Source organism: Alnus glutinosa, chromosome 3 (assembly GCF_958979055.1).
Source record: "Alnus glutinosa chromosome 3, dhAlnGlut1.1, whole genome shotgun sequence".
NCBI lineage: Eukaryota > Viridiplantae > Streptophyta > Magnoliopsida > Fagales > Betulaceae > Alnus > Alnus glutinosa.
Window position 1 is genome coordinate 37,529,701 of NC_084888.1, and position 24,710 is coordinate 37,554,410.

Genomic DNA, 24,710 nt, shown 5'->3' on the forward strand with positions numbered 1-24,710 from the left:
GTTGCTGGAGGTCCACAGGTCCACGAGGTTCCTGTACATGCTCTCGTAGCTGACAGTAAAGATCTTCAAGGTCTTTTTCTTCGGCACTCCGATCTGATTTTCTTTGATTCTCTGTTTTGTTCCTTAGAAAATATTTCGATATTTCAGTTGAGAAAATATTACTACATTTTCTTTCTTTTGAAGTTTTTATTTTGTTGTTTGGTTTGTGAATTGTGAGTGCCTGAGTGGTATCCTGTTTGGTTGTGGAGAAAATGTAAGAAAAGAAAACCGAATATTTAGAGATTTAGAGAGGTCTCTTGACTCTCTTCAAAAAAACCCGCTGTGCCCCGCACGTGCCCGCACTGCACAGGGTTCCCTAAAAATAAGTGGTTCACGGGTCCAATTTTCCCAACCTGCAGGGGTGCGGGGCGGGGCCAAAAATGGCGGAAAACCGCTCCGTGCCCACCCCTAAATATGGGTGGCCGACAAATCTGTATCCTCAATAAATGTATAAATAAAGTATTTTTAGAGCTCACATGTCTCAATAAGTAGGTGAATTGCTCAAAACTTATTTGGGCAAGGGGATTCTATTGAGATTCTCTTACATTTGCTATTCAAATAACAAAATTGATGGGATCTTCTATGTGGCCACCCATCCCATCAGCCTTTTTATTTTATTTTTATTTCTTTATAATTTTTTATGGTAAATATGTTATTTCAAAATGATTCAAACTGAAAAAATTACAGAAATTTGTATAGAGTGAATTACTTGTTAGGCATATTATATGGAGTGATCTGTCACTTTTTAAACGCTAAGAAATCATTTGTCAAAGAGTGAAACCCTATTGACCAATTTTAATTTTCCCTTAAACTTTTATTTTATCATTTTTTCTAATTTTTCCTTGAACTTAATCTAAACTCTATAATCTCCAATAAAAAAAGATTGTTGAAAGGTCCACTGGTCCGTCATGGGCTCTGATCCAAGGAGTCTCTAAGGCCCAACCGATAGCCATATCTCGTGGCTCGTGAGGGACGAACCATCCAGACCTCTCCACGCAAATATTGTGAACCTCTCTGTCACCGAGTAGATCCAATTTTATCCAAAACCAGAATTTCCCGCCACTCCGGTCTCCAGAAGTTAGCTTCCTCCACACACAAAGGCTTAACAAATGAGAAAGGAAGAGAAGAAAGGAAGCAAAGCAGTGATGGAAGCTGAGAAACGAAGGCTCCTTAGAGATAGAGAACCACTCTCCGACTCTACCAACCTCACCACCACCGCTGCCAATCTCTCATCAATCTTCACAAAATCGCTTCCCAGAACCAACTCTAGCGCGAATCTCAATGATGTCAATGATTTTCGAAACCCTAGCTCCGCTTGTACGCCGTCGCGGCCGGTCAAAGCTTCGTCCGCTCACGGTAATTTCATCGTCGTAGTTTCTTTTTTGTTTCGGTTTTTGTTCTGCATTGACTTGGGGATTCTGAAGTAGGGTTTTAGTTTGTGGTTGACTCTTTGTTCTTGGAATTTAATAGCAATTTTGTGTGATTCTGAATTTTCGGGGGAATTATTGTTTTCGGACACAGTTATTGTTCGTAGAAATGTTAGGAATTGTATGGGTTTGGGATTTTGGTTTCGGAGGAATTGATTTACTAGTAGTCTAAATGTTGAATTATCTAGTGATTCTAGTGGAATTTGCGATTTAGGTTCATGGGGTCGCCTGTAATTGCTTGTTTAGCTTAATTGTAGGGACTTTTGCTGCTCTTTACTGAGTCTGAAACGCATATTTGAAGGCTTTAGCGTACTATTTCGCTTCTATTATGGACTCTTGAAATGGGTTTCTTTTTTCTTTTTTTTCTTTGTTTTTTCCTCTTGTGCTCGTCAACACTGTCATTGTTTTTTTATATTGTTCTGTTATCTATGTATTTTGCGATGTACTGAAATGTATTTTCCATGTTCTGGGTTTAGGTACTGGTGATCGCGAGGTACCCGAGCCGTGTTCAGTTTACAGTCGTAGAAAGACTTCCCATAAACAAAAGGGTAGAGAGAAGTCAATTGCCGTGCCTTTGAGTTGCCCTCCTGCGGTAAAGACCCGGAATATTTGGTACATTGCTTACTCTTTTTCTTTCTTGCGTTTTTTATATTATCAGTCATTCAATTACAGTTCATCTTTAAAATTGTGGAAGATAGAGTAAGAAAATAGATCATGAATATAGCTTTGTGAAAAGCAGTAATGGGAAAGACATTAACTGACATTATTAGTACTATGTGGTGAGGAGGCCGTGGAAGTGTTATATACTGTATGTTGGTAGATAGTGTCTAATGGGTTCTTCAGTGTTACTGAATAGTTTGTCCCAGTTGTGGAATCACTGATCAAGTTTTGGCACAAAATTGGCATGAATCGGTGGGAGTTGAAAGCCTGACAAAAATTTGTAATCTTTATTCCCTGAACTTCTTTGGTCTTTAGATGTACGGATTTCTGCAATTATTGACCGAACCATGAGTCTCCTTGATAAGTAATATTCTGATGGTACTGTCTTTACTAGCACCAGCAGTAGTATTTCTGCAAAGATGCTCTAGAAAGTGAAAACTGATCATTTATGGAAAATCAAAACTTAGAGACTTGAAAAAATCTAAGTCTTATGCATGCACACAAACTGAAATCTCATTAGTTCCGATAGATGTGATGCTTGGATGAAGAATTTATATACACAGTTCACTGCTTTTTGTTGTCTACTGTACTATGGTATTCTGATTTTACCTTGTATTTATATGTCGATATTCTATTTTCATTAGGCTGAGGCCTAATGTGGCTGTGACTTTAACCATACCCCTTTATTTTATTGTCTACTATGTTCATTAACGTTGCTGTGTGTGTTCCTTGCCTTTAAATTAGGAACATGGACAAAGATGGAGAAGAAGGTCAATCCCAGGCATGTACAGTGCCTCCTAAAAAGGTTTGTGTAAAGGCTTTGTTATTTCAAAATTCTTGTTAATTTGGGCAAGATATTGTTAGAACAAGTGGCTCATATTCTCTTGGGCATAGAGAGTAATACAAGAGTACCAGTATAGTGGCCAATTTATGGAGCATCGCAACAGGGTATTTTGGGGTTTTCCATATATTTCCGTATAATAGGATTTTATTATAAATATGTTATGTTGTAAACCTAAATTATTATTGAACATAGCCTCACTTCTGTAGACGTAGGCACAATGTCGAACCATGTAAATCTGCGTCTTGATTTTCTATTACTCTCTTTTTGATTCCATATTATTCATCATTGTTGTGTAACAACATATATTCTCTCTCTACATTTTTTTTTATCTCCCAAATTAATATGCAGCCGAGTTTGAAAACAATGTTAGACCAAGTAGTTGCCTAATATCATACTGCAACTGATTTTTGGGGTGGATATACTTTTTTTCTCTGTTTATGTATGGAGGAGATAAATCTAACTCTATGAAGGCATTTTGTTGCATCTCACTTTATCAAACAGTATTGACACTTTAAAAGGGAGCAGACTGTTTTGGTACTGAGAGAGGGGTATTTTAGTCACATATAGTGCCTATAGTAGAGGCCATGATGTAGATAAACATTCTGTTAGTGCTGGAATTGGGGTAATATTGCATTACCACTTTAACTGTATTTCAAATACTCACAAAAAAAAAAAAAAAAAAATTATTTTCATTGTTGTTACCTGTTGCATTACACCATGTACTATTCTGTCGCTATGCCATGCATGTACAATTCTGTCACTATGCCGTGTACTATTTTGTCTCTGAAACTCTTGCTTGTTCTAGCATGTGCATCGTGGGTCAGATTTTAATAAGATCCGACATTAGTAGATAATTAGCTAAACTTTCAATTGGCTTGTGATGTTTCTGCAGAAGCAGCGTCTTCTAGACGTTTCAGACCATGGCTTGCCTCAAGACTTCATTAAGCAGCAGAAAGAGTACTTTGCGGAAATTGATGCCTTCAAACTGGAAGAGGAAGAGGTTGAGTCAAGTGAACAGTTAGAGTAGATGGAGGATATCAAGTTATGGTACATCATTTCAGATAAGCAATCAAGGAAATCTAACCCTCTAATATTACCTGTATAGTTACAATAGGATAATTTTGACAAGTCCTGGTGCAAGTATCACCCTCTTCCCAGTTATATTAGTGAAAAAAGTTCTTAATCTCTTTTAGATAGTCTAGCATATACACGCTGTACAATGGGTTGGTTTGGCAAAACTTTTTAGAGGTGTTTTTTGCTTTTTTTTTTTATTTTATAATGTTTTTAAGTAATTGGTTCAAGAGGAGGGAAAAATTAATAGAGATTCGAACTAGTGACTTTTACTTCATAAAGTATGGTTCATAGTCGATTGTTATGTAACGGTAAAAGTGAAAGTAGTTTTTAGTATTTTGTAATGTTTTATGTTTTAAGTTTGTTAATATTTTGTTTTTTTACAAATAAAAAAGAGTAAAAAGTTATTTAAAAAATCATCAAAAAAAAAAAAAAAAGTTTTTTTTAAGAAGCATCGTCAAGCAAGCTCATTAATATTCTGACTACTTGTCGTTAAAGAGTGTATGTTTTGTCACATCGAAATACAGTCATAGTCCAGTTGTGCTGATCATATTTTGTTAGAATAGGCACATGTTTCTTGGGTCGTTTGACTTGTTTCGTGTTAGATATCATGCTATTGTACGGCTCTTATGAGTAATCAGGAAAACAAGGACCACAAGGTGTATTTATTCCAAAGTACTTCAACTACCTGGGTGCATTTGGGCCTAAGGTTGTTGTAGGCAAAAATTAGCTATAAATTAGTCTAATAAAGTGATATGTGTACTTAAAAGTAGGTAGAAAACATACATTTTCTTATTAAAAAAATACTAGAATATCTACTGTGGTCTTTTTTAAGTCTTTCTGTGCTGACTTGATATAAAATAAAAAAAAAATAAAAAAAAGTTACAAGTTGCATTTTTTTTTTTTTAATTAAAAACAAAGTGCCAAGTCAATACAAAAAAAACATGTGATCGAGAAGCATATGCTATTCAAAAACATATGTTCCTCACATATGTTACTTTATTAGATAAGTTTGTAGAATTTGGCTACAAATCAGTTTGTATTTAATTTATTAGCTTTTAGTGCTCTCCCATTTATTCGTGTTTAATTTCCTCCACTCAATTGAATGACCAGATGATGTAGGACGACATTTACTCGTAATTTCGGTTAAAGCAAAGATTTAAAAAAAAAATGTCAAAAATAATATTTTGCCGGTTCTCAGACAATAAAAGTATCAATTTGAAGGGAACAACTTACATTTGATGATGATCTCGATCCATAGCATAAACTAGGAGTTTTATTGATAAACATAGCCATCTGTCAAGATGGAAGATAGATTGCAGTATTGCACATAATGAATTTTGGACAGACCGAAAAGGGTGGTTATTTTACATGCATAATTTATAGGCAAACGTACAGTTTCTAATTGGGTTTTCTACAATTGATTCTTATCTCTCCTTTGCTTCCCGTGAGAGGCTTGATTTTGCCCATTTTGACCATAGCACGGGCGAAGTCCTTGAAAAATCGAGTAGTGTCGGCAGCATATTTTTTAACCCGAGAATCAGCGGAAGTGCCATTATAGAGCTCCTGATCTGAATGAAGAAGACCCTTTTTATTCAACAAATTCTTGTAATACTGAATATCAAAATGGGTCGAGGTTCGGATGTCAAGGGGCGCAACCTCGTTGTCATTAATGCCGCTTAACGGGCACTTGCGCTGCAGTGCCTTGGCGAAGGAGGAATCAATACTGGACTCATTGTATATGCGTGTACTGAATGATGTGCATCTAGCCCGCCCAATGGTGTGTGAACCTGCGCACCATCCAAGTTCAGTACGTACGTGGGATATATATAATCATTCACATATATTAATTGCACAATTTTCTTTGGCTTTTCTAGTTTTCTTATTATTTTGTACCTAGTTTTCATGGCTTTGATGAACATGACAAGTACTGTACTTCTTGATCTTCTTGTACATAATACAGATCGAAGAAACTAAATTATTAATTACCTGAAAGAGCTACCATGTCCTTAAATGAGAGTCCCTGTACAGCGAAGCTCGATACCAGAGCGGTTAGGTTGGAAGTGGGTGAAGGGATAAACGTGTTGGCGGCAGTAATGTTAGCAGTGAGCGAATCTCTTCTTCCCAGCCCAACTTTCCAAGAAGGACCACCTAACTGCAAAAGAAAACACATTCTTCCTAAACAATTACTGCAGATAGATAAGATAATTAAACAACAGAATGGAGGGCTAGCTAGCTCGCTTACATAAACAACGGAGTCTCGAGCAGCCAAAGCAAGAATATCAGCACAGGACACCACTCCGGGGCATGCCTTCTCTAACTTGGCTTTAATGTCATCAACTACATTGAATCCTCTAAGCGAGTTATTGTTGGGTCCTGCTGTCTTCTCTCCTACAAAGCTGCCCGCAATATCATCATCCAACAGTACTGATGCGTCACAGCCCTGATCACCATTTTCACAAATCCAAAACCGTATATATTCAAGCGACCAAAGAGATCTGATCAGTCTCAATGACCAAAAATATATACTAAGTGCTAGGAAAACTAGCTATAGTTAATGTAGTACACTCACATTTACAAAGCAATCGTGGAAATGCAAGCGGAGTAAAGAAGCCCCAATACGTTTTTCACGTTGTATGGCTGCTCTAACTTCTGCCTCAACAATAGATGACGCTTTGGGGCATTCGCACGAGTAGTGTTTTGGGGAAAGCTTTCCATCAGCTTTGAGAAATGCGCTCAAAGCAATGATCAGGACCAAAAAAACAAGCACAACTAAGTTGGAAGCCATGCAACACTCCTGCAGAAGGGCATTGCCTTATAACCACCTAGTATGAAAACAGCCGCTCAACCGACAATTAATGGTAATGATATGTCTGATAATTAATGTGGTTTTAAGGCTGTTCGCCTGTTCCCTTTTTTTTTTTTTTTTTTAATTTGAAAAAATATATTTTTTTTTTATTTGAAAATATAAATTAAGGCGAAAACTTTCCAACAGTTTCCTTCTGTCCTACAGTGATAATTCATCGGAGGAAGAATCCACAATAGTCTTCTTTATCTACAGACCACATACAGCTAACTTACATGTCGTCTTGCACGAGGAAGGGCCCCCTTCATCATGAAATTGAATGCCCTTGTTGGGAACCGTGAAAAGTTATTCGCTTCCACTTCTTCTTCATCTTCTTCTTTTTTGTTTCTTTCAAAATAAAAATATTAACAAAGAGTTATTTTAATAAACCTTAGTCACTTTTATGGCTATATATGCTGTCATTGTCATCATTAAAAGGTGGCCCGACAATCTCTATATTCGGCCCTAAAATAATTGAACTATTAAAAAGCAATGCAAAATAGGTTTCATTAATGTAGATATTTTGACGGATTAAATCTTATTGCTGAATGCTGATCGGATATATTTAGTTGAATGAATATATATAAGTTACTTATTTTTGTAGATTTTTCATTACTCTCATCTCATGGGACCAGGGGCGGAGCCACGTTGAGGCTTGGGGGGCCTGGCCCCCCCCAAGCCTCAAGGTTCTCCCCCAAAAAAAAAAAAAAATTTAAAAAAATTTTAAAAAAATTAAAATTTTACCCCAAAATTTATTATTTTTTCAAATTTTGGCTCTCCAAATTTTTTTTTTTTTTCAATTTGGCCCCCAACTTGGGGGCTGGCTCCGCCCCTGCATGGGACCAATCACGTAATCGTCTCGGGCGTGATGCCTGGCTTTTTCAAATTTCAATGATTTCTTAACAAAAGGATTAGAAGTACTTTTATGCAGCTGTCTACCAATTCCAGTACGTTTGCCCCTTTTTTTTTTTTTTTTTTTTTAACGGAATAGCATATACTAAATACTGAAAAATTCGAAGGTATATAAGTTGAGAAATTAGGGACAGACCCCTCACACTCTAAATTAAAAAGATTCGACTTAAAACAGCTGCTTAGACAGAATCATAAATCTCACTAAAATTATATTTAAGCCCCCTATAATAAAATTTCAATAAAATTTGAACCATGAATAAGCAGATTGTACATAGAAATAAGGAGAATACACAACACAAAAGGCAGAAAATCCAAAAAAAAAAAAAGTCATCGGCAATGGAGCAGAGAGACATACTTCCCCGGAGTGACAGCGCGTGTAGGACACGCCGCCACCGGGAGCACCGAGGAGGATTTCTGACGTCGTAGATCCCAGGCACCTCCAAATACGGCCTGAAAAGGCGTAACATGGCCTACACGCCCAGTCAGAGAGCAAAGGCTCCCTGGCGTGTGAAAACCACGCGCCCAGCTCCGGTGACTGACACAACCGATGCTGCTCGCATCAGGGGCGGAGGACGACGGGGAACGTAGCTGGGTAGTACGTATCCAGCCGTAATCGACGGGCGTGCGAATATCTGGCTTCAAAAATTCGAGAAAAAAACAATTAAGGTCTGGCCATAACACACCATTGACGACACAGAAGCCGATTGCACCCCACCCTGGACTTCTTAAGTTGAGTCTTCCTGCCATAACTAAAAGAAAGAAAACAAGACAAACAAAACACAAGTCGCCATAGCCCAAAAAGGTAGGGGAATAATAGCCACCACCGGTTCAATCGGAGGGATGAACAAAACACTGCCGGGAGGAGGGAGGTGGGCCTCCCTCCCCGGCAAACCAGACTATGTAGAAGGCTTTCTCTCTCCATTGTATTTGAGAAAACAAGGGCAGCTCTTCATTACGTTTGTCTTGATCATCAAACATCGAAGTAAGAAACGAAGGCCAGGGATATTAATTCAATTTTCTACCTGGAGAAGTTAATTTTCATGCTTTTTTATACTCAATTTTAATTTTGGGGGAGAAGAACACTGGGTTGATTTCCTTCATGTGACGTCAAAAAATGCCTTTCTATATAAATAAATTAATAACAGGTTAAAATCGTAGTAAAATTTACGTTTTTAAATGGTTGGCAAAAAGATGTGTTCTTAAAAATGCAAGATTTTGAAAGTTAAATAATAAATTTAAATATTGAGCTACAATTTTAATAAATATTTAAGTTTATTTTAAAATTATTATTTTTTCAAACACCACGTTTTGAAACTATTAAAGAAAACAAAAACGAAATTAGGGAGATTGTTTAAGGTCCCCTATTCAATCAGCTTTTCAAAGGATTAGAAGGCAATCAGCTTTTCAAAGTATTAGAAGGCCTAGCTCTTAGGGCATAAGCGATGGATATGTAGTTAGTAAAAATCATTATTCGCATGTGCGAATAATGTCGTATGCTGAGACGGCTATTAACCGCATTCACATATATATAAATTCACTAAAACGACGTCATTTTGGTGTTTAATACAAAAATGACGTCGTTTTGAATTAGGTATTGGTTATGTTTATAATGGTTTGATTAATTGTGTTGCTTTCTCATATAACACTTGAGAAAAAAGTAAAAATAATGTGAAATCAATAGATTACATTTTTCTATTCTTTTAGGAAAGCTTAAAAAAATTAAAAAATTAAAACAAGCCCCAAGCACTAAAAGTTGGCTTAAATTATTTTCAAAATTGTTTAAAATATGTCTTAATAGAGACCTACAAAAGACTCAAAATGCTCATTATTTAATATGCTGATAGCAGATAATAATACTATTTAATAACCGTGCAGATGAAGATACGGATGCAAATGCATTTAGTAAAACATGATACGGATGCGAATGCAAATATCTAAACGTGATATCTACATTTTAAAAAAATAATTACAAATTGACGCCGGAACAGAATAGTGATTATTCTGTAGACTAATCAACGGGCAATTTGCAAGGAATAAAGCAGGAAATTCACCCCAAAAACAGATAGAAAACTCTGAATTCAATAAATTATCAATAATAAAAAAGCTGTCAGAAAAACGCCCACAAACCGGGCTAATATAGCTGAAAATTTGACCTCTAAGATTTTACCAAAAATAGCAAAATCCTAATAAAATCTCCTAAGACTTGAAATAACTACAAATAAGCATATTATGGAAATACTTGGTACCAAAGAATGTCTCCAAATTAATGAAAAATACTTGGTGCCAAAGAATTACCATATTAGGAAAAATATAATAACTATAATATTACTTGACGACAACGTAAATATAAATATGAAAATTTTGTAAAAGATGAATCAAGGGATTTGTCGATAGTCTCTTATTTCCTTCATTCCCTTGATGGATGTTGACAACTCAGTAGATATTTGTATTCTTCAAATATTTTGTACGATTCCTTCTATTCTCGGACTGATCTTATTCAAGAAATAATTTTTAAATCTTGTGTTTGATTTTCTCCTGCATCACAAATATTACAAATAACCGCACCGTACGAACTCCATCCAGAGTGGCTTAAGATTTTTGGTTCTCAAGTCCACTTAAAAGCTCAACGACGCCCAAGCTATGAGTTGGGTTGGCGAGTTTAGCCAGCTTTTCAAGCCCAAGCGTCAGTTGGGCTGGATTAGCCTGTTTCAATCAGCCCATGGCTTTATATTGCCATGTCACCCAAGTTTGATTTGCGCTTTTGATCCACTGTTCAGGCCCGAGTAGTTTTTTCGACTCCCATTGCCCCGTATAAACTCGTTGACTTTTGGTTGAAACAATTCTGATTCCAATAAGAAAAGTTGTACCTTGACGGCGATGGTTTCAAGCAGTGCTGCTAAGCATATCAGAGTTTTTACTACAAATTTTTTTACAAATAAATGTGATAATTTCTCGTATTAATTAATTTACTAAATAATTAAATTTGGTCCATGTAATAATGCCATGTAGACTTACTTTTTCCCTTTTTCCTTTATTCTTAGGAAAAAAAATGTAATTTGAGCTAGAATTCATTAACAAAATAAAGAAGTCACAAAATGTTAATCAGGTGTTGACATTGGAATATTTAGAACATTCATGACTGAATGGAATAAGTCAAAGCTCAATTTACTTAGGGACCATGTAAAAATATTAATTAAAAAGTTAAATGCATCTATTCGTATCAATTTTACCTATCCAAATAAGTGATTATTTAAAATACCAACTTGACATTTTAGCTTACATCTTAAAGGGCCTTGATTTTACATAGGAGGAAAGGAAAATGAATATATAACCACAATGTAAACTACATGCAATTAGAGCAAGGTCGGCTGACGTTCGAGGCGACTTAGGTGGTCGCTTAAGGCTCAAATAGAATAAGGCTCTCAAAATTAATAATTGTACAATAAAAGCATTTTTCTCCAAACAAAAATTATTTAAGATTAATATGATAAAAAGTTAATGAATAGTCTCTAATTGAGGCCACCAATTGTGTTAAAAAATGAAAAAAGAAAAAGTAAAACTTAATCGAAATTATCATTATTCATATTCGTGGAAAGTCTCTATGTCCATAAATTCTTCAACGTCAATAAATTCTTGGAAAGTTTCATTTGTTTACATGTTTTTTTTTTAGTCCAATTTTCACATTCATGAAAGTATTTAATGTGCATAACTTTTTTTCCAACGTCAATTTGAATTAAATACTCAGAAGAAAATGTAAAGTCTTTAAAACGTGCATAAATTCTCATTGTTTACATTGTATAACATGTAGATTAAACACTTAGAAAGTCATTAATACTCCATATTACCAAAAACTCACTTATGGTAAGCCACTTGGTTTATTTTTCCAGTGCACTCGCTTTATATCTGATTATCATGAATTATTAGATTTCTATATATGATGAGTCATAACTAACTATTATAGAAATTTGTCTTTCTCTGTGCATATATATTAAGAGTGCTAGATAATCTTATTATAAAGTGAATCTGAAAAAGTTCCTTAATTTGATAAGTTATGTTATATTGTTTTTCTATGTTTTAAAATTTATTTTGTCGTAGTCATAATATAATTTTATATTATAAATCATGTTTCTTTTATTTGTAAATATATTTAACTGAAACTTACATTTAAGCTCTTAAACTACCAGTCATTTTAAAAGTAGTCTCCCAAACTACTAATTCTTAGACTATGACCCTCAAATTCCAAAAAGTGTCAAAAAGACCACATTTGTCGAAATATTCTCATAATTCCATTGACATGCGTCATTTTTTCAATTAAAAAATAATAAAATTAAAAACAATTTTAAAATGTGAGAAAATTTTAAAATGTGAAAAAAAAATAAATAAAGGGGGTGGCATTTTTTTTTTCTTTGATTTTTAAATTAATTAATTATTTTTTATTGAAAAAATGACACATGGCAAGCACCACAAAAATTTCAAGAATTCTGGACGGTTTTAAACCGTCCAGAAATTGCAAAAATCTGTCTAGAAAAAGGTCCAGACGGTTTTTTTTGTACGGTTTGAAACCGTCCAGGAAAATGTGTTACTAATCTGGGTTATGGATGGTTTGGGCCAAACAGTCCGCAATTCCAGACAGTTTGGCCCAAACAGTCCGCAATTCCAGACAGTTTGGCCCAAATAGTCCAGAATTTATTTATTTTTTAAATAATTTCTTTAATTATAATAATTATTTTTTTAATATAATTATTATTGTTATTTTTTTGGTCCATCGATCAAAGCTTTGTTGCCTTTTCTTCCATAGCCATCTCGCCGGCTAAAGGGACCACCGAAAGGTTGTCATAGTTGCATATCTCCACCATGAATCCATCAGGATCGTGAAAGAGTATCTGATCAACATGGATCCCGCCTTCCTCTACCATCACCCGCACGTATGCGATCTCCTTCTCCACCGCACCCATGCTCTCGCACTACCCATCAAACATTAATTCCAAACCCAAAACAAACACAAAATGTAAAACAAACACAATCCAAACCCAAAGAAAAAACAAAGATCCATCCAGTGGTTTGAAAGAGAGTGGTGACGAGGAGGCCGGAAGGGGGGAGAGAAAGAGAGAGGAAGAGAGAATCAGCCGGAAATCCACGTATCCCGACCGGATCTCTCTCTGTATTCCGGCCACAGATCCGACCAAGCGTGGGTTTCGGCCTGATCTGTCAAAGCCACGCAAGTACACCTGCGTAGATTTGATAGATCTGGCTGAAAACCAAGTCTCTACAGTCGTGAGATCCCGTAAGGAGTCCCGTTCCCGCCGACCTTCCAGATCTCATCGCCCATCTTCAATCGCCGGTCGGAGAGAGAGAGAGAGAGAGAGAGAGAGAGAGAGAGATGGTTTTTTTTCAGAAAGAGGAAGAAAAACGATGGTTTTTTTTTTTCCCAAAAAGAGGAAGAAGAACGATGGTTTTGTTTTAAAAAGAAAGAAACAAGAAAAAAAAAATGTTATTGATGGTTTCAAAAAACCCGTCTCTAAATTTATTTGAATATTAATTTTTAGATTGTTTTATTAAATTTACAGATGGTTACAATAAAATCGTTTGGAAATTAAAATATACAAAACCGTCTGGAAATTAATTTCTAGACGGTTTTATTAAAATCGTCTGTAAAACTATAATTTTAGAAAGTTTTAAACCGTCAAGAAAAGGTGATTTTTTTTTTTTTTTTTTTTTTGTTTTTTTGTAGTGAAGGGTATTTATAATATGGGAATATTTTGACAAATGTAGTCTTTTTGGTAATTTTTGGTAGTTTAAGAGACCAGAGTTCAAGGGTTGATAGTTTGGAGGGCTAGCTACTTCCAAAACGGCTAGTAGTTTTGGAGGTTTAAATGTATTTTTCTCTATTTTTAATTATAGATATCTACTAAAAAATATGCTTCTCGAAATGAAAAAATAAATATAATTTTATATATATAAGGGATCCCACTTAAACTTGCAATGGAATCATCTCCAGTTGAAACTCAACTGGAGAGAGGCCAATTAGTTGTAAGTAAAAGTATTTTGATAATTTTACACAATATAAAATTATTAAAATATCTCTATATATAACTAATTGGCTACTCTTCAAATGAGTTTCAGGTTCCCTAAACTTGTGGTCTTCAATTTCAAAATCTATTTAGGGCCGGCCCTAAAGCTAATTTTGTTTTGGGCATTTGTGACTCAACATGCGTCCTTAAAAGCTTATGATCAACAACGTGGGAGGACGTCATTAGAAAAAGTTAAAGTGAATGTTTTGCAGCCACTGCAGGTGTATCCCATTATGATCGATACTGCAGCACCATGCTCACAGTTGACCTACCACATACATTTTCGCACCATTTCTAATTCAATTCCAGAATCTATATACATTCTAGAACATCATACAAGACTAATTAATGCTATTATTTATAGTATTTACACCCCTTTCACGTTTTAAATGGCTTATCCTCTTAGTTATTTATTTATTTTTTTTTTGTTTTTAAAAAATCACTTAAATTAAAATAAGTTACGTGAATCAGGATAAAATATCAGTAAAAAAAAAATATTAATAATAATCAGTATAAAATAAATGAGAAGAACATAATTACTCGTGAGATAAAGATTTGAAAAATATAAGAATCATATGCCTTATTAGTCGCAAGTGACATGAGTCACATTACATGTTCTGCTTGGTTGCTTGGTGCGTATGCTATCTTCCTGCCTCCTTGTACCATTTAGGAGAAAGTAGTTTCAACGAAGAAATTAATTCTCATTATAATTAGCTTGGGATTGGCTCGTTTTAGTCAATTTCAATTTCATTAATGCTAATAGGTCACCCCTCTTGTCAGCATTCTTGCAAGTTGCAGTGCAGCTCGACTTGACAACTCGTTATCACCAATAAATGTTGAAAGTTCGAAAGCAATTCTACGGCGAGTGGAGTGCAAGATTTATCTTTTATACTATCTTGAGTGAGTGAGGTGTTTTTGTCTCTCCCTAATCACCATTAAACAACGAAAGCGACTATGTCAGCCACTGAGAGAGAGGGAGAGAGCAAACTAATTCCCAGCCAATGATGCTAAGGCCATCGAAAGTAATTAGGGTGGTAATTAAGTTTTACATGTGTTCGGATCATGTTGATATATGAATATAGGATTATATTGATCAATTATAATTTAATCCATTTAATTAAATGGATCAAACCTTTCAATCATAACTTGTTGATCATATCGAAGCATGGGTATAAGACTATATAAATTAACTCTAACCCGACTCATTTAATTAGACGGTCATGTCTATCAACCCTAATCTATTAATTTAGTGATGAGGTCATGTCGGATTCGCGAGGTCCCTCAAAAATTTATAATCCTAATTATATATATAAGTCGTCACAGTTCTCTAGAATGATGGGCTTAATTAGTAAGCATATTTAGTGAAACAGTAGAAAACACTAAAACAGTGATCAGTTTGGTTTCTGTAAATTCATGCTTGGGGTTTGTTCTCTGAACTTTGTACATTTTTAAGAGAGAAAGAGTAGGCTTGTCATGACTTCCCCCACATAATGTGTACGCAGAGCAGTGATAGGCTGTCCTAATAAATTATTCAGCCAACCTAATAGGGCATCGTTTTGAAGGCAAGAAGATCCGATCCGATCCGATCCTCATCAGAATCTAAAATGGTGGTGGGGCTTTAGGGTGGATGTCAAAGTCTCACATTCAAAGGAGGCATCAAAACCTAGGTGCTTACGGTCTCTTTCTTTTTGGCCACTAAAAAGAGGGAATCCAAACAAACCTAAGTTTTGGACCCTGACCCTAGAGTGCAACATGTGTTGGATTGGGCTGTGTTGCTGTTGCTGTTGTTGATACCATTTGCCCTCGATGCCATGCAACAAACTAATTAGCTAAGCTAGGGATATTGCAAGGCCCCCCCTCCCTTTCACGTTGGAATAGGCTGTTTTTGTCCAAATATGATCAGCCCCTCCCTTGCCGGGGCACAGGGATGACAGAACGTGGCAAAAATGTTGACGATACTTTAATTTGAACAAAAGAAGTAAAATGAAAAATTCAAAATACTTAAAAGAATGAAAAGTCGGATTAAAAATCTTTCTTGGTAAAGATTTAATGTTATTAAATTTAATTATGAACATATTTATCGTATGACATCATGTAGATGTACACTATTAGAGACAACAATATTAAATTATGATCATAAAATTAATGAAGAGAATCTTATTATATATGTAAAGGTGGAAGTTAAAAGAAAATTATGTTATGGTCCAAGATTATATTTGACCATATATATAATTAAATTAAACCTTCATCATCGTCATGGTGTTGTTTTGGGCCATGATAGGCCAGGAAAGCTAGCTGTAACTTTATGCCCACGTACAAATTAAAGCAAGGATGGACCTGCACCTTGATGACATTGGCATTTGATCGAGCACATGGATTCTATTTCACTGAAGATTCGAAAAGGATCAGTATCGTCCCACGTACATTCAAACCGAGGATGATTCGTCCATGTCTAGGGTGCCCTAGCTAGGGCTTTAGGCAATTGGTTCTGACTGTGGTCCATTTGCCTTCCTATTTAAATTAAGGGTCAAAAATTCAACCTAAAGATTCAAAGGGAAATAATATATGTCTTATGTATATATAGTAGAAAAATAAGGGAAAATGGCATTCGAAATTTCGTTCTCGAGTATGAATTTGTTCTTCTCTTAATTAATTATTTCAAATCAATCCATGATATCGAAATTCTACAAGAAAATTAAATATAACTTTTGGAATTTTTAGTTGTAATTAATCTGAATTAAATTAAATTAACGAAAGCAAGTTCTGGCATGAGCTAGGCTTTGAATGAAGCAAAGACCATCGTACCAAATGGGGCAGAATATGCAGCCTCATATATTAATATGACCATTCAAAGTGTCTTTTAGCAGATGCCATGAATTATTAAATAGCAAAAGTCGGCCGGGTTTCTATCACCAACTTGAGCACCAAGTGCCTCCACAACCACATGTTTCCATCTCTCCGAGATACCTCTAAAGTCCAACCTATGCACAAAATTCCCCCCATCGCGCGGAAAGTATCCTCGATCGATCGATCAAGGACTGTATATGATAGTCCTTTACGTAGTGCAATAATCTGCCACCTAAATTTCCTTCTGAATTTTGTAACACTACTTAAAGCACATTGATGCCCATAGATGTACCATTCTAAACTTGCCATTAATGCCATAAGGTTTTTTTTTTTTTTTTTTTTTTTTTTTTTTTTTTTTTTTTTTTTTTTTTTTTTTTCATTTTGGCACATTACAACTTCCGGAACTCAATGAAAATAAAATTAGACTCCTAATATTAATTACAACTAAGCATGCAACCAAATATGTAAAGCAATAAAAAGATAGACATGGATATTTGGTTACGAAGTAGAAAGTACTCTTTGCACCAAATAAGAGAAAAATCACTCCGTAGCAGCCAAATTCAGAAAATCAACTATCAGAAGAAATAACTAGTTACAAGACATTCGTACTCACAATACCTTTGAAGTTGTCATACCTTGAACTCTAACAAGTACCTATGCTTGAACGCATCTATACCAGACCCATCTATATAGTTTCTTCAATCGATCCCTTAACTAGAGCTCCTCTCTAGTTAGACTTCAAACGGTTGAACGGTTACAACACAAAATAAATTCTAAGATAGATAGATATAACTTTTATGCCTAATAAACCTTCTCTTAGCACACTGGATTCATAAATCTTAATTCTGCTCAAATTTGAATTTCTACTCAACAGCATCCGGACGGGCAACAGCAAATCCTATGTTTTGCTGAAGGGCGTCCGGATGGCTTGACCTAGTGTCCGAACAGTTGGAGGGAAAATCTTCTTCGTCCGCAGTTTTCACTTTTGCGTCCAGACAACCTTGCAAACGGGTACTCTCGGTGGTTTGCGTCTGCTAGGCCGTCCGGACAGGTTGCGAACAGGAGTTCTCTGTGGTTCACGTCTAATGGGCGGTCCGGACAAGTATCGAACACTGACTTTCTGTGACTTGCGTCAGGTCGCTGCTTCTGGTTATCCTGACGGTCTGCAAGGAAATCGATTTTGCTGATTCTGAAAAATCTTCAGAGATTCTTTCTTCAACAAGCACTTGCCTTTCTTGATAAATACTGGCATACTGCAGATTTTTCCTTATTCAGCCATTTACTTTCTTGATGAATAATCGTGCAATAATATTTTAAAAGTCTTCTTGAATTACAGTGTCCCTAATAAGACAGTGTTTTTGTAGACAGAATGTAGCCAATAAAATAAACAAACACTCGGTTAATTGATAAACTCAACATATAGTGCCTACACAGTTTTTGGTATATATTGGGACTCAATACATTGCGGGTAAAATGAGAATAAAAGAACCACATCTCCTATGCTTGTGCGGCTGTTCTGCGTCTCTTTATAAGTTGATAAGAAATAATTAATTTAGAGGTTTTGTGGTCTCAAAACATGCAATTTAAAACATATCGTTTTCAAAATATGCGATTTGATCGAAAAAGAGATTTTAAAAGAACAGTTAAACTTTTGGAAAAATTTCAGTTTGACCTTTAAAATCGCGTGGTTTTTAAAATGCATCACATTGTCTGTGATTTGAAAATGTAATTTTTTTTTTTTCACGTTTTTACACCCATTTTTTAAAAAGCACTCTCAGTAAGACATTTTTCGAAATTTTGTTTAAAAACACACTTTTAGTCTGTAAAATAGCAGAATCAAACGAACTCTTATCATTTAATTGATATCCTAACACTCTCCTGCGCCTCACAACACAGAAAATATTTAATTGATACATTTACTTAAATCATTATTTATTTCAAAATTTTAACTTAATAAAAAATATAATTATTTAATTAATAATATAACGCAACATCTAACCAGTACTCACCTATACATCCACATTCGCGGCTCATTAATTAGAGAATACTAATTAAGCCCCAAGATATTTGAAGATGAGAAATGCTAGAACTTCTTCTAGTGTTCTTCTTATATCCATCTGAAAGGACGTAAATGTAATTAAAAAAATTATAAAATTACATCCATATCATCTAGAAAGACATACATGTAATTTTTTTTTATTACATTTATGTCATTCTAGACGGACACTAAAAACACACTAAAAAAAACTCTAGCATTCTTCGTTTGAAGATAGTGCTACTATACGTACTGGTGGCTTCAAATATTTTTGTACAAATTGTTGCTAATCTACCGGCAATTATTTGAGAAAGTTTAGTAATTATATATATATATATATATTTTAAAATTTAGCTGATGTTCAACTCTGAGGACGGGGCCGGCCGGGCATTCTTTCTTGGTTATGTTGGGCCAGCAAAAGTACAAAGGCGGCAACAAGCGATAGTGCGGTCGGTGCAAGTGGGTTCCTAATACAACTGTAGCCTAGCCGACTCGGCCGAGCCAATTTGGCCACATTAGTGAGGTAAACATGATTGGTGGACGTTTAGTAATTATATATATATATATATTAACATGATTGATAATTTGATGGTCTAAGTATTACACACGTTGCTTCGTAAAATTTTATAAAAATAATTGATAGTTGAGAGGGCCGATGTATTATTATATTTACCGACCCAAAAAAAGAAGAGAAAAACTTTTTCTTGACCTTTACTTTCCAGATTTATAGATCGAATCGTCTAGAGCTTTTGTGAAGATATTATATTTATAGGGGTTAAGGGCTTGTTTGGTAAGGGAAGGGGAATTGGTAGTGGGAGTTAAAATTAATAGATGTGATATAAAGTAAAAAGAATTTGTATAGAAAAAAGAAAAAAAATTTATATTGTAGTGAATTTTTTTATTTAAATAATAATAAAAAGTTATTGATGTGATATAAAATTAGAATATTTTAAAGTTAGTTATTTTTAGGATAAGTGAATCCTTTGCCGAACAAGCCCATTGCATATGATTTTTGCAAGAAAAGACCGTCCGAAAAGACAGGTTTTTCTAACCAATAGGGAACTTTTGCAAGTTGCCAATGATGATAGAGAGAGCTAGTGCCTCTCTTTTTGTTTTGATTTGTTTTTCCTCTTAAGTCTTAACTAATGTAGCGGTTAATATTGTGGTCAGATTAATGTTTTCTCTTCACAGATAATTATATATATATATAGAAACAAAAACACTTGTGAAAAAAATGTTTATTATAAGCTGGTTGATATGGCAGGTGATTGGCCCAAAAAAGAACAGAAGAAAAAGAAAGCCTCTCTTGTTCCTCTAATTTGACCACAAGTATGCAGTTGCAATTTGTTTCTCGGATACCTTTTTTTAGAAGAACAACATCAAATTTATTCCACCAAGAAGAACAAAACTTTTTGTGCAGATAACGTTTTAAAGGTAGTCGTAAAACCATCGAGTAGTGATAGTACTGTTTATATATTCATAAAAAGGTCAAAAAGCTACTGATGCATGTTTGATATGTAATTAAATTAGGGGGTCACTTTATGTTTGCGTGTCGATTTTTCCTTGTATCGACGCATATGAGTATTATAATATCATATAGATTAACTTTAATTTTATCTATTTAATTAAATCGGTCAGAATCTGTAATCCTAACTAATTTTGAATCTGATCCCTTACAACAAAGAGCATTTAATTCGATCTGTACATATTCAAGTAAGTACTCTTATTAAGAGCAGTGGACAGTAACTACTAATTAGTATTAACTTGATTGGGTTTCTTATCTTAAATTAAGCAAGGGAAGATTAATAAACCTTTATTAATATAAGCACAGATTGATTTTGTGACAGCTTTTCCTTTTTATAACTATATATAAGGACACCGCCTCCACTACCCTAACTACTCTTTCTCTTTCACTTACTTCGCCCACTTCCTTCAAACTTCAAAATATATCTCTAATGGAAGCCAAAGGTTACACCCAAGATGGAACTGTCGATCTTCATGGCCGCCCCATACGTGCATCAAAAACTGGGAAATGGAAAGCCTGTGCTTTCCTTGTTGGTAATCATTTTGTTTCTTTTCTCTTTTAATTTGCTTCTTTTTGTCCTTAGGCATGCATACATAAACTTCTGCTGGAAATTAAACAGGTTTCCGGCAATATTAATGTACTTAATTTACCAGATTGTTTACACAAGTTTGTTACAGTACTAATTCATGTGATGCTTTATGATGATATGGATTATGCTTCGTTTTGTTGAATCTTACACAGGCTATGAAGCATTTGAGAGGATGGCCTTTTATGGAGTACAGTCAAACTTAGTGAATTACTTGACAACCCAACTTCATCAAGACACAGTTTCATCAGTAAGGAATGTGAATAACTGGTCAGGATCAGTGTGGATTACACCAATTCTTGGTGCTTACATAGCAGATTCTTACATTGGTCGGTTTTGGACTTTCACTGTCTCATCCCTCATATACGTCATGGTAAATGATGATTTATCCAATTAAGAACTTAGATTCGATCTAGATATATTAGTTTATATTCACTATCTTCATCTTCCAACCAAAATGCCCACATATTCTGACGGTATTTTAGGTTAATTTACCTAATCTCTCGAAGGCCAATAACTTTCATTAATTTTGTTCGTGGGACCACAAAAATGCTAGTTTGGTTGATTGGCCACCTGCATGATATATAAGTTTGTAGCAGTACTCCAGAATTGAAGCTTATGGTTCATGCATGCTAGGCCCACAGATCGAGGAGTAGTTATCCCATCAATTTACACTAAATATTGAGAAATTATTCTGTTTAAATGCTTAAATTGATGGAAAATGAACTTTAACTGATTGATAGGAACCTAAATTTTGTCTTCATTATTCATCCGGAAAAAAAAAAAAGTTTGTCTTCATCAGCAGAAGCACAGACTGAGATTGAATTGCTGATTGGATATTCCAATGCTATTAATTTGTTATAGAAATAAACTCATAATGTAGTGTATCTCAACAGGGAATGGTGCTTCTAACAACAGTAGTTTCACTCAAAAGCCTGAAGCCATCATGTACAAATGGAGTCTGCATCAAGGCCTCTGCTTCACAAATTTCCTTCTTCTACTTATCCCTCTACACAATAGCAATCGGGTCGGGTGGAACAAAACCCAATATATCCACCTTTGGGGCAGACCAGTTTGATGATTACAACCCCCATGAGAAAGAGCTCAAGGTTTCATTCTTCAACTGGTGGATGTTCAGCTCTTTCTTGGGTGCTTTAGTTGCCACCATTGGCCTTGTTTACATTCAAGAGAATTTGGGATGGGGTTTAGGCTACGGTATCCCGACAGCTGGGCTTCTCTTCTCCATATTCGTTTTCTACATAGGAACCCCATTCTACAGGCACAAAGTTCGGAAGAGCAAAAGCCCTGCAAGGGAAATGATTCGAGTCCCTATCACTGCCTTCAAAAATAGGAAGCTTCAACTACCAAACAGCACCTCACAGCTTTATGAGTTTGACCTCCAGTATTACAGCAGTAGCGGCAAGAGACAGGTCCATCACACCCCTATTTTCAGGTGAGCTGATCTGTAAATTTTTGCTGCTTCTGTTTTGCTTTTAAGATTGTAGAACTTGCTTTTAATTGCATGGATATATGGGGCATCATGAATGCTCTGAATTTTTAACGTGCAAGTAAGGGCACTCTTAGTTACCCAACCTAGCTAGCTCCCCTTAGGGGTGATGGTTCGTGTTGTCGTGTCAGATTTACTCTTATCAAACCATTTAATTTTGTATTAAATTCATATTAGATTCGCAAGTCAAGTAAAAAATTGACATCTACTCTCTCCAATTAATGCACAGGCGCACACACACAACAACCAAAAAAAAAAAAAAGAGTACCTTTGCCAACCTGATAAATAATTATGAGATGGAACCAACGCCATGGTCAATTAGACCACAGAACTACCCCAGAATCCTTTAAAGCGTTGGTGCCAAGACAGGTGCCGGGGGGGCCTCCCATTTCAAGTGCATAACCAGGAAATCTACAATTCCAAGGAAAATACAAATAATTATTTCGAAAATTCTCTCCCTTCGCACCTCTTTAGTGAATGGTCACAATCTTTCAGTCAAGTTGTTTCTGATGCATGGAGGATGCCTCATCGTGGGATGGCAGCGCCTGAGTGCATGCCCCCACCATTGCCTCGAATTCAAACAAATTGCACATGAAACACAACTATTGGTGAATGGTGGGAACCTTTACAACTATTAACAGCATTTGAAAAAAACATATATGAATTACAATATCATTTCCATTTGACTCGTAAAAGAAAATGAGACAAATGATAAGACTAGATATGAAGGCAACTTTCAATTATTTCCCAGGTTCCTGGACAGGGCTGCAATAAAAGATGGTAGCATGGATGCGTCAGTGCCACCATGCACAGTGACTCAGGTAGAAGGAGCCAAGCTGGTGTTGGGAATGATCCTGATATGGCTTGTAACGCTAATTCCCAGCACTATTTGGGCACAAATCAACACTCTTTTTGTCAAACAAGGCACCACCTTGGACCGAAGCCTAAGCCCAACCTTCCGGATTCCAGCAGCCTCACTAGGGAGCTTCGTGACTCTCTCCATGCTCCTCTCCGTCCCTATGTATGACCGCTACTTCGTGCCCTTCATGCGTCGCAGAACTGGAAACTTTAGAGGAATCACGCTGCTTCAAAGGCTCGGCGTTGGATTTGTCATCCAAGTCATGGCGATCGGAGTTGCTTATGCTGTGGAAGCCAGGCGGATGCATGTCATAAGATTGAACCATATAGTAGATCCTAAGGAAATCGTCCCCATGAGCATATTTTGGCTATTGCCTCAATATATTCTCTTGGGCATCGCCGACGTGTTCAATGCAATTGGGTTGCTGGAATTCTTCTATGATCAGTCTCCAGAAGACATGCAGAGTCTTGGGACAACGTTCTTCACAAGTGGGATTGGCGTGGGCAACTTCTTGAACAGCTTTCTGGTGACAATGGTGGATAAAATTACAGGAAGGGATGGAGGGAAGAGCTGGATAGGCGATAATTTGAATGACTCCCACTTGGATTACTACTATGGCTTCCTTTTGGTCATCTCTATCCTTAACCTTGGAGCCTTTTTGTGGGCATCAAGTAAATATATTTACAAGCAGGAGATCATAGAAGCCAAGGAGGGTCGTCTTCAAATATTGGAGGCCAAAGCCTTAGACACGTCTCCTCTAAGCTTACAAGTATAAAAGGCCGTTAATTAGCAGGACCACAATTGAATAAACGATTTGTGTGGTTTTCAGCTTCTTCTTCTTTTTCTTTTTCTTTTTTCATTGTAGACGTTGTAAATTAATCAATAAAATTTCAATTGTCCAAATATCAGAACAAGTCCTTATTTCTATGGGGAGAGAAATTGGTTTGAATGTACTAGAATATTAATTAAAATAATCGGTAATTTAATATGGTAGCTAAATAGTGGTATTAAATTAGAAGTTTGACTTTATAATTTTTTAAAATAAGCGATGATTTAACAGAATATGTCAAACGAATTCGTATTTGTGTGCCTATGTCAGTGTATGAATAGTAAAAACTGAATTCATATAATCTCTTTTTTTTTTCTTTCTTTTTTTCTCTAATATTTTTTCGTGTGTAGAATGTAGATCAGGGTAAAAATTGTACCTAAGACTTCATATATATAGTCTTTACATATAGTAGAAATGGCTGCATATTGGCCTGCTTAAAAAAATCGCCCTTTTCTTGGTTTTTAATTTAAAGATATATTGGATCAGGCAAATTTTTAGCCCATTTCTAATTATTTAGTTGTATTTTTCTCGAGTACTCTAATTTTGTTTAGACCTTTGTGTGTGTGTGAAGTATTACTACCATATATATATATATATATATATATATAAGCAAGACGACCTAGCTATGCTTCTAAGGCCTTTTCAGAGGCCCG

The 24,710-nt window shown here is 35.5% G+C and overlaps 3 protein-coding genes across 3 annotated transcripts; 2 read left to right on the plus strand and 1 right to left on the minus strand.

Moving 5' to 3' along the window:
• Positions 1-925: 925 nt before the first annotated feature.
• Positions 926-4,162, plus strand: LOC133862449 (uncharacterized). The gene is made up of 4 exons (XM_062298268.1): positions 926-1,395; positions 1,943-2,078; positions 2,871-2,931; positions 3,863-4,162. Exons 1-4 carry the CDS (start codon positions 1,149-1,151, stop codon positions 3,995-3,997), a joined length of 579 nt encoding a protein of 192 aa, XP_062154252.1. The 5' UTR covers positions 926-1,148; the 3' UTR covers positions 3,998-4,162.
• A 1,137-nt stretch (positions 4,163-5,299) lies between these two features.
• LOC133864073 (peroxidase 4-like) lies at positions 5,300-6,885 on the minus strand. Its single transcript, XM_062300271.1, has 4 exons — positions 6,614-6,885; positions 6,287-6,484; positions 6,031-6,196; positions 5,300-5,831 (listed from the first exon to the last, which is right to left on the minus strand). The coding sequence occupies exons 1-4, from the start codon at positions 6,827-6,829 to the stop codon at positions 5,443-5,445; spliced, it is 969 nt and encodes a 322-aa protein (XP_062156255.1). The 5' UTR covers positions 6,830-6,885; the 3' UTR covers positions 5,300-5,442.
• Positions 6,886-20,642: 13,757 nt separating this feature from the next.
• LOC133864918 (protein NRT1/ PTR FAMILY 5.1) lies at positions 20,643-24,131 on the plus strand. Its single transcript, XM_062301362.1, has 4 exons — positions 20,643-20,809; positions 21,018-21,235; positions 21,759-22,315; positions 23,121-24,131. Exons 1-4 carry the CDS (start codon positions 20,707-20,709, stop codon positions 24,001-24,003), a joined length of 1,761 nt encoding a protein of 586 aa, XP_062157346.1. The 5' UTR covers positions 20,643-20,706; the 3' UTR covers positions 24,004-24,131.
• The last annotated feature ends 579 nt before the right edge of the window (positions 24,132-24,710 follow it).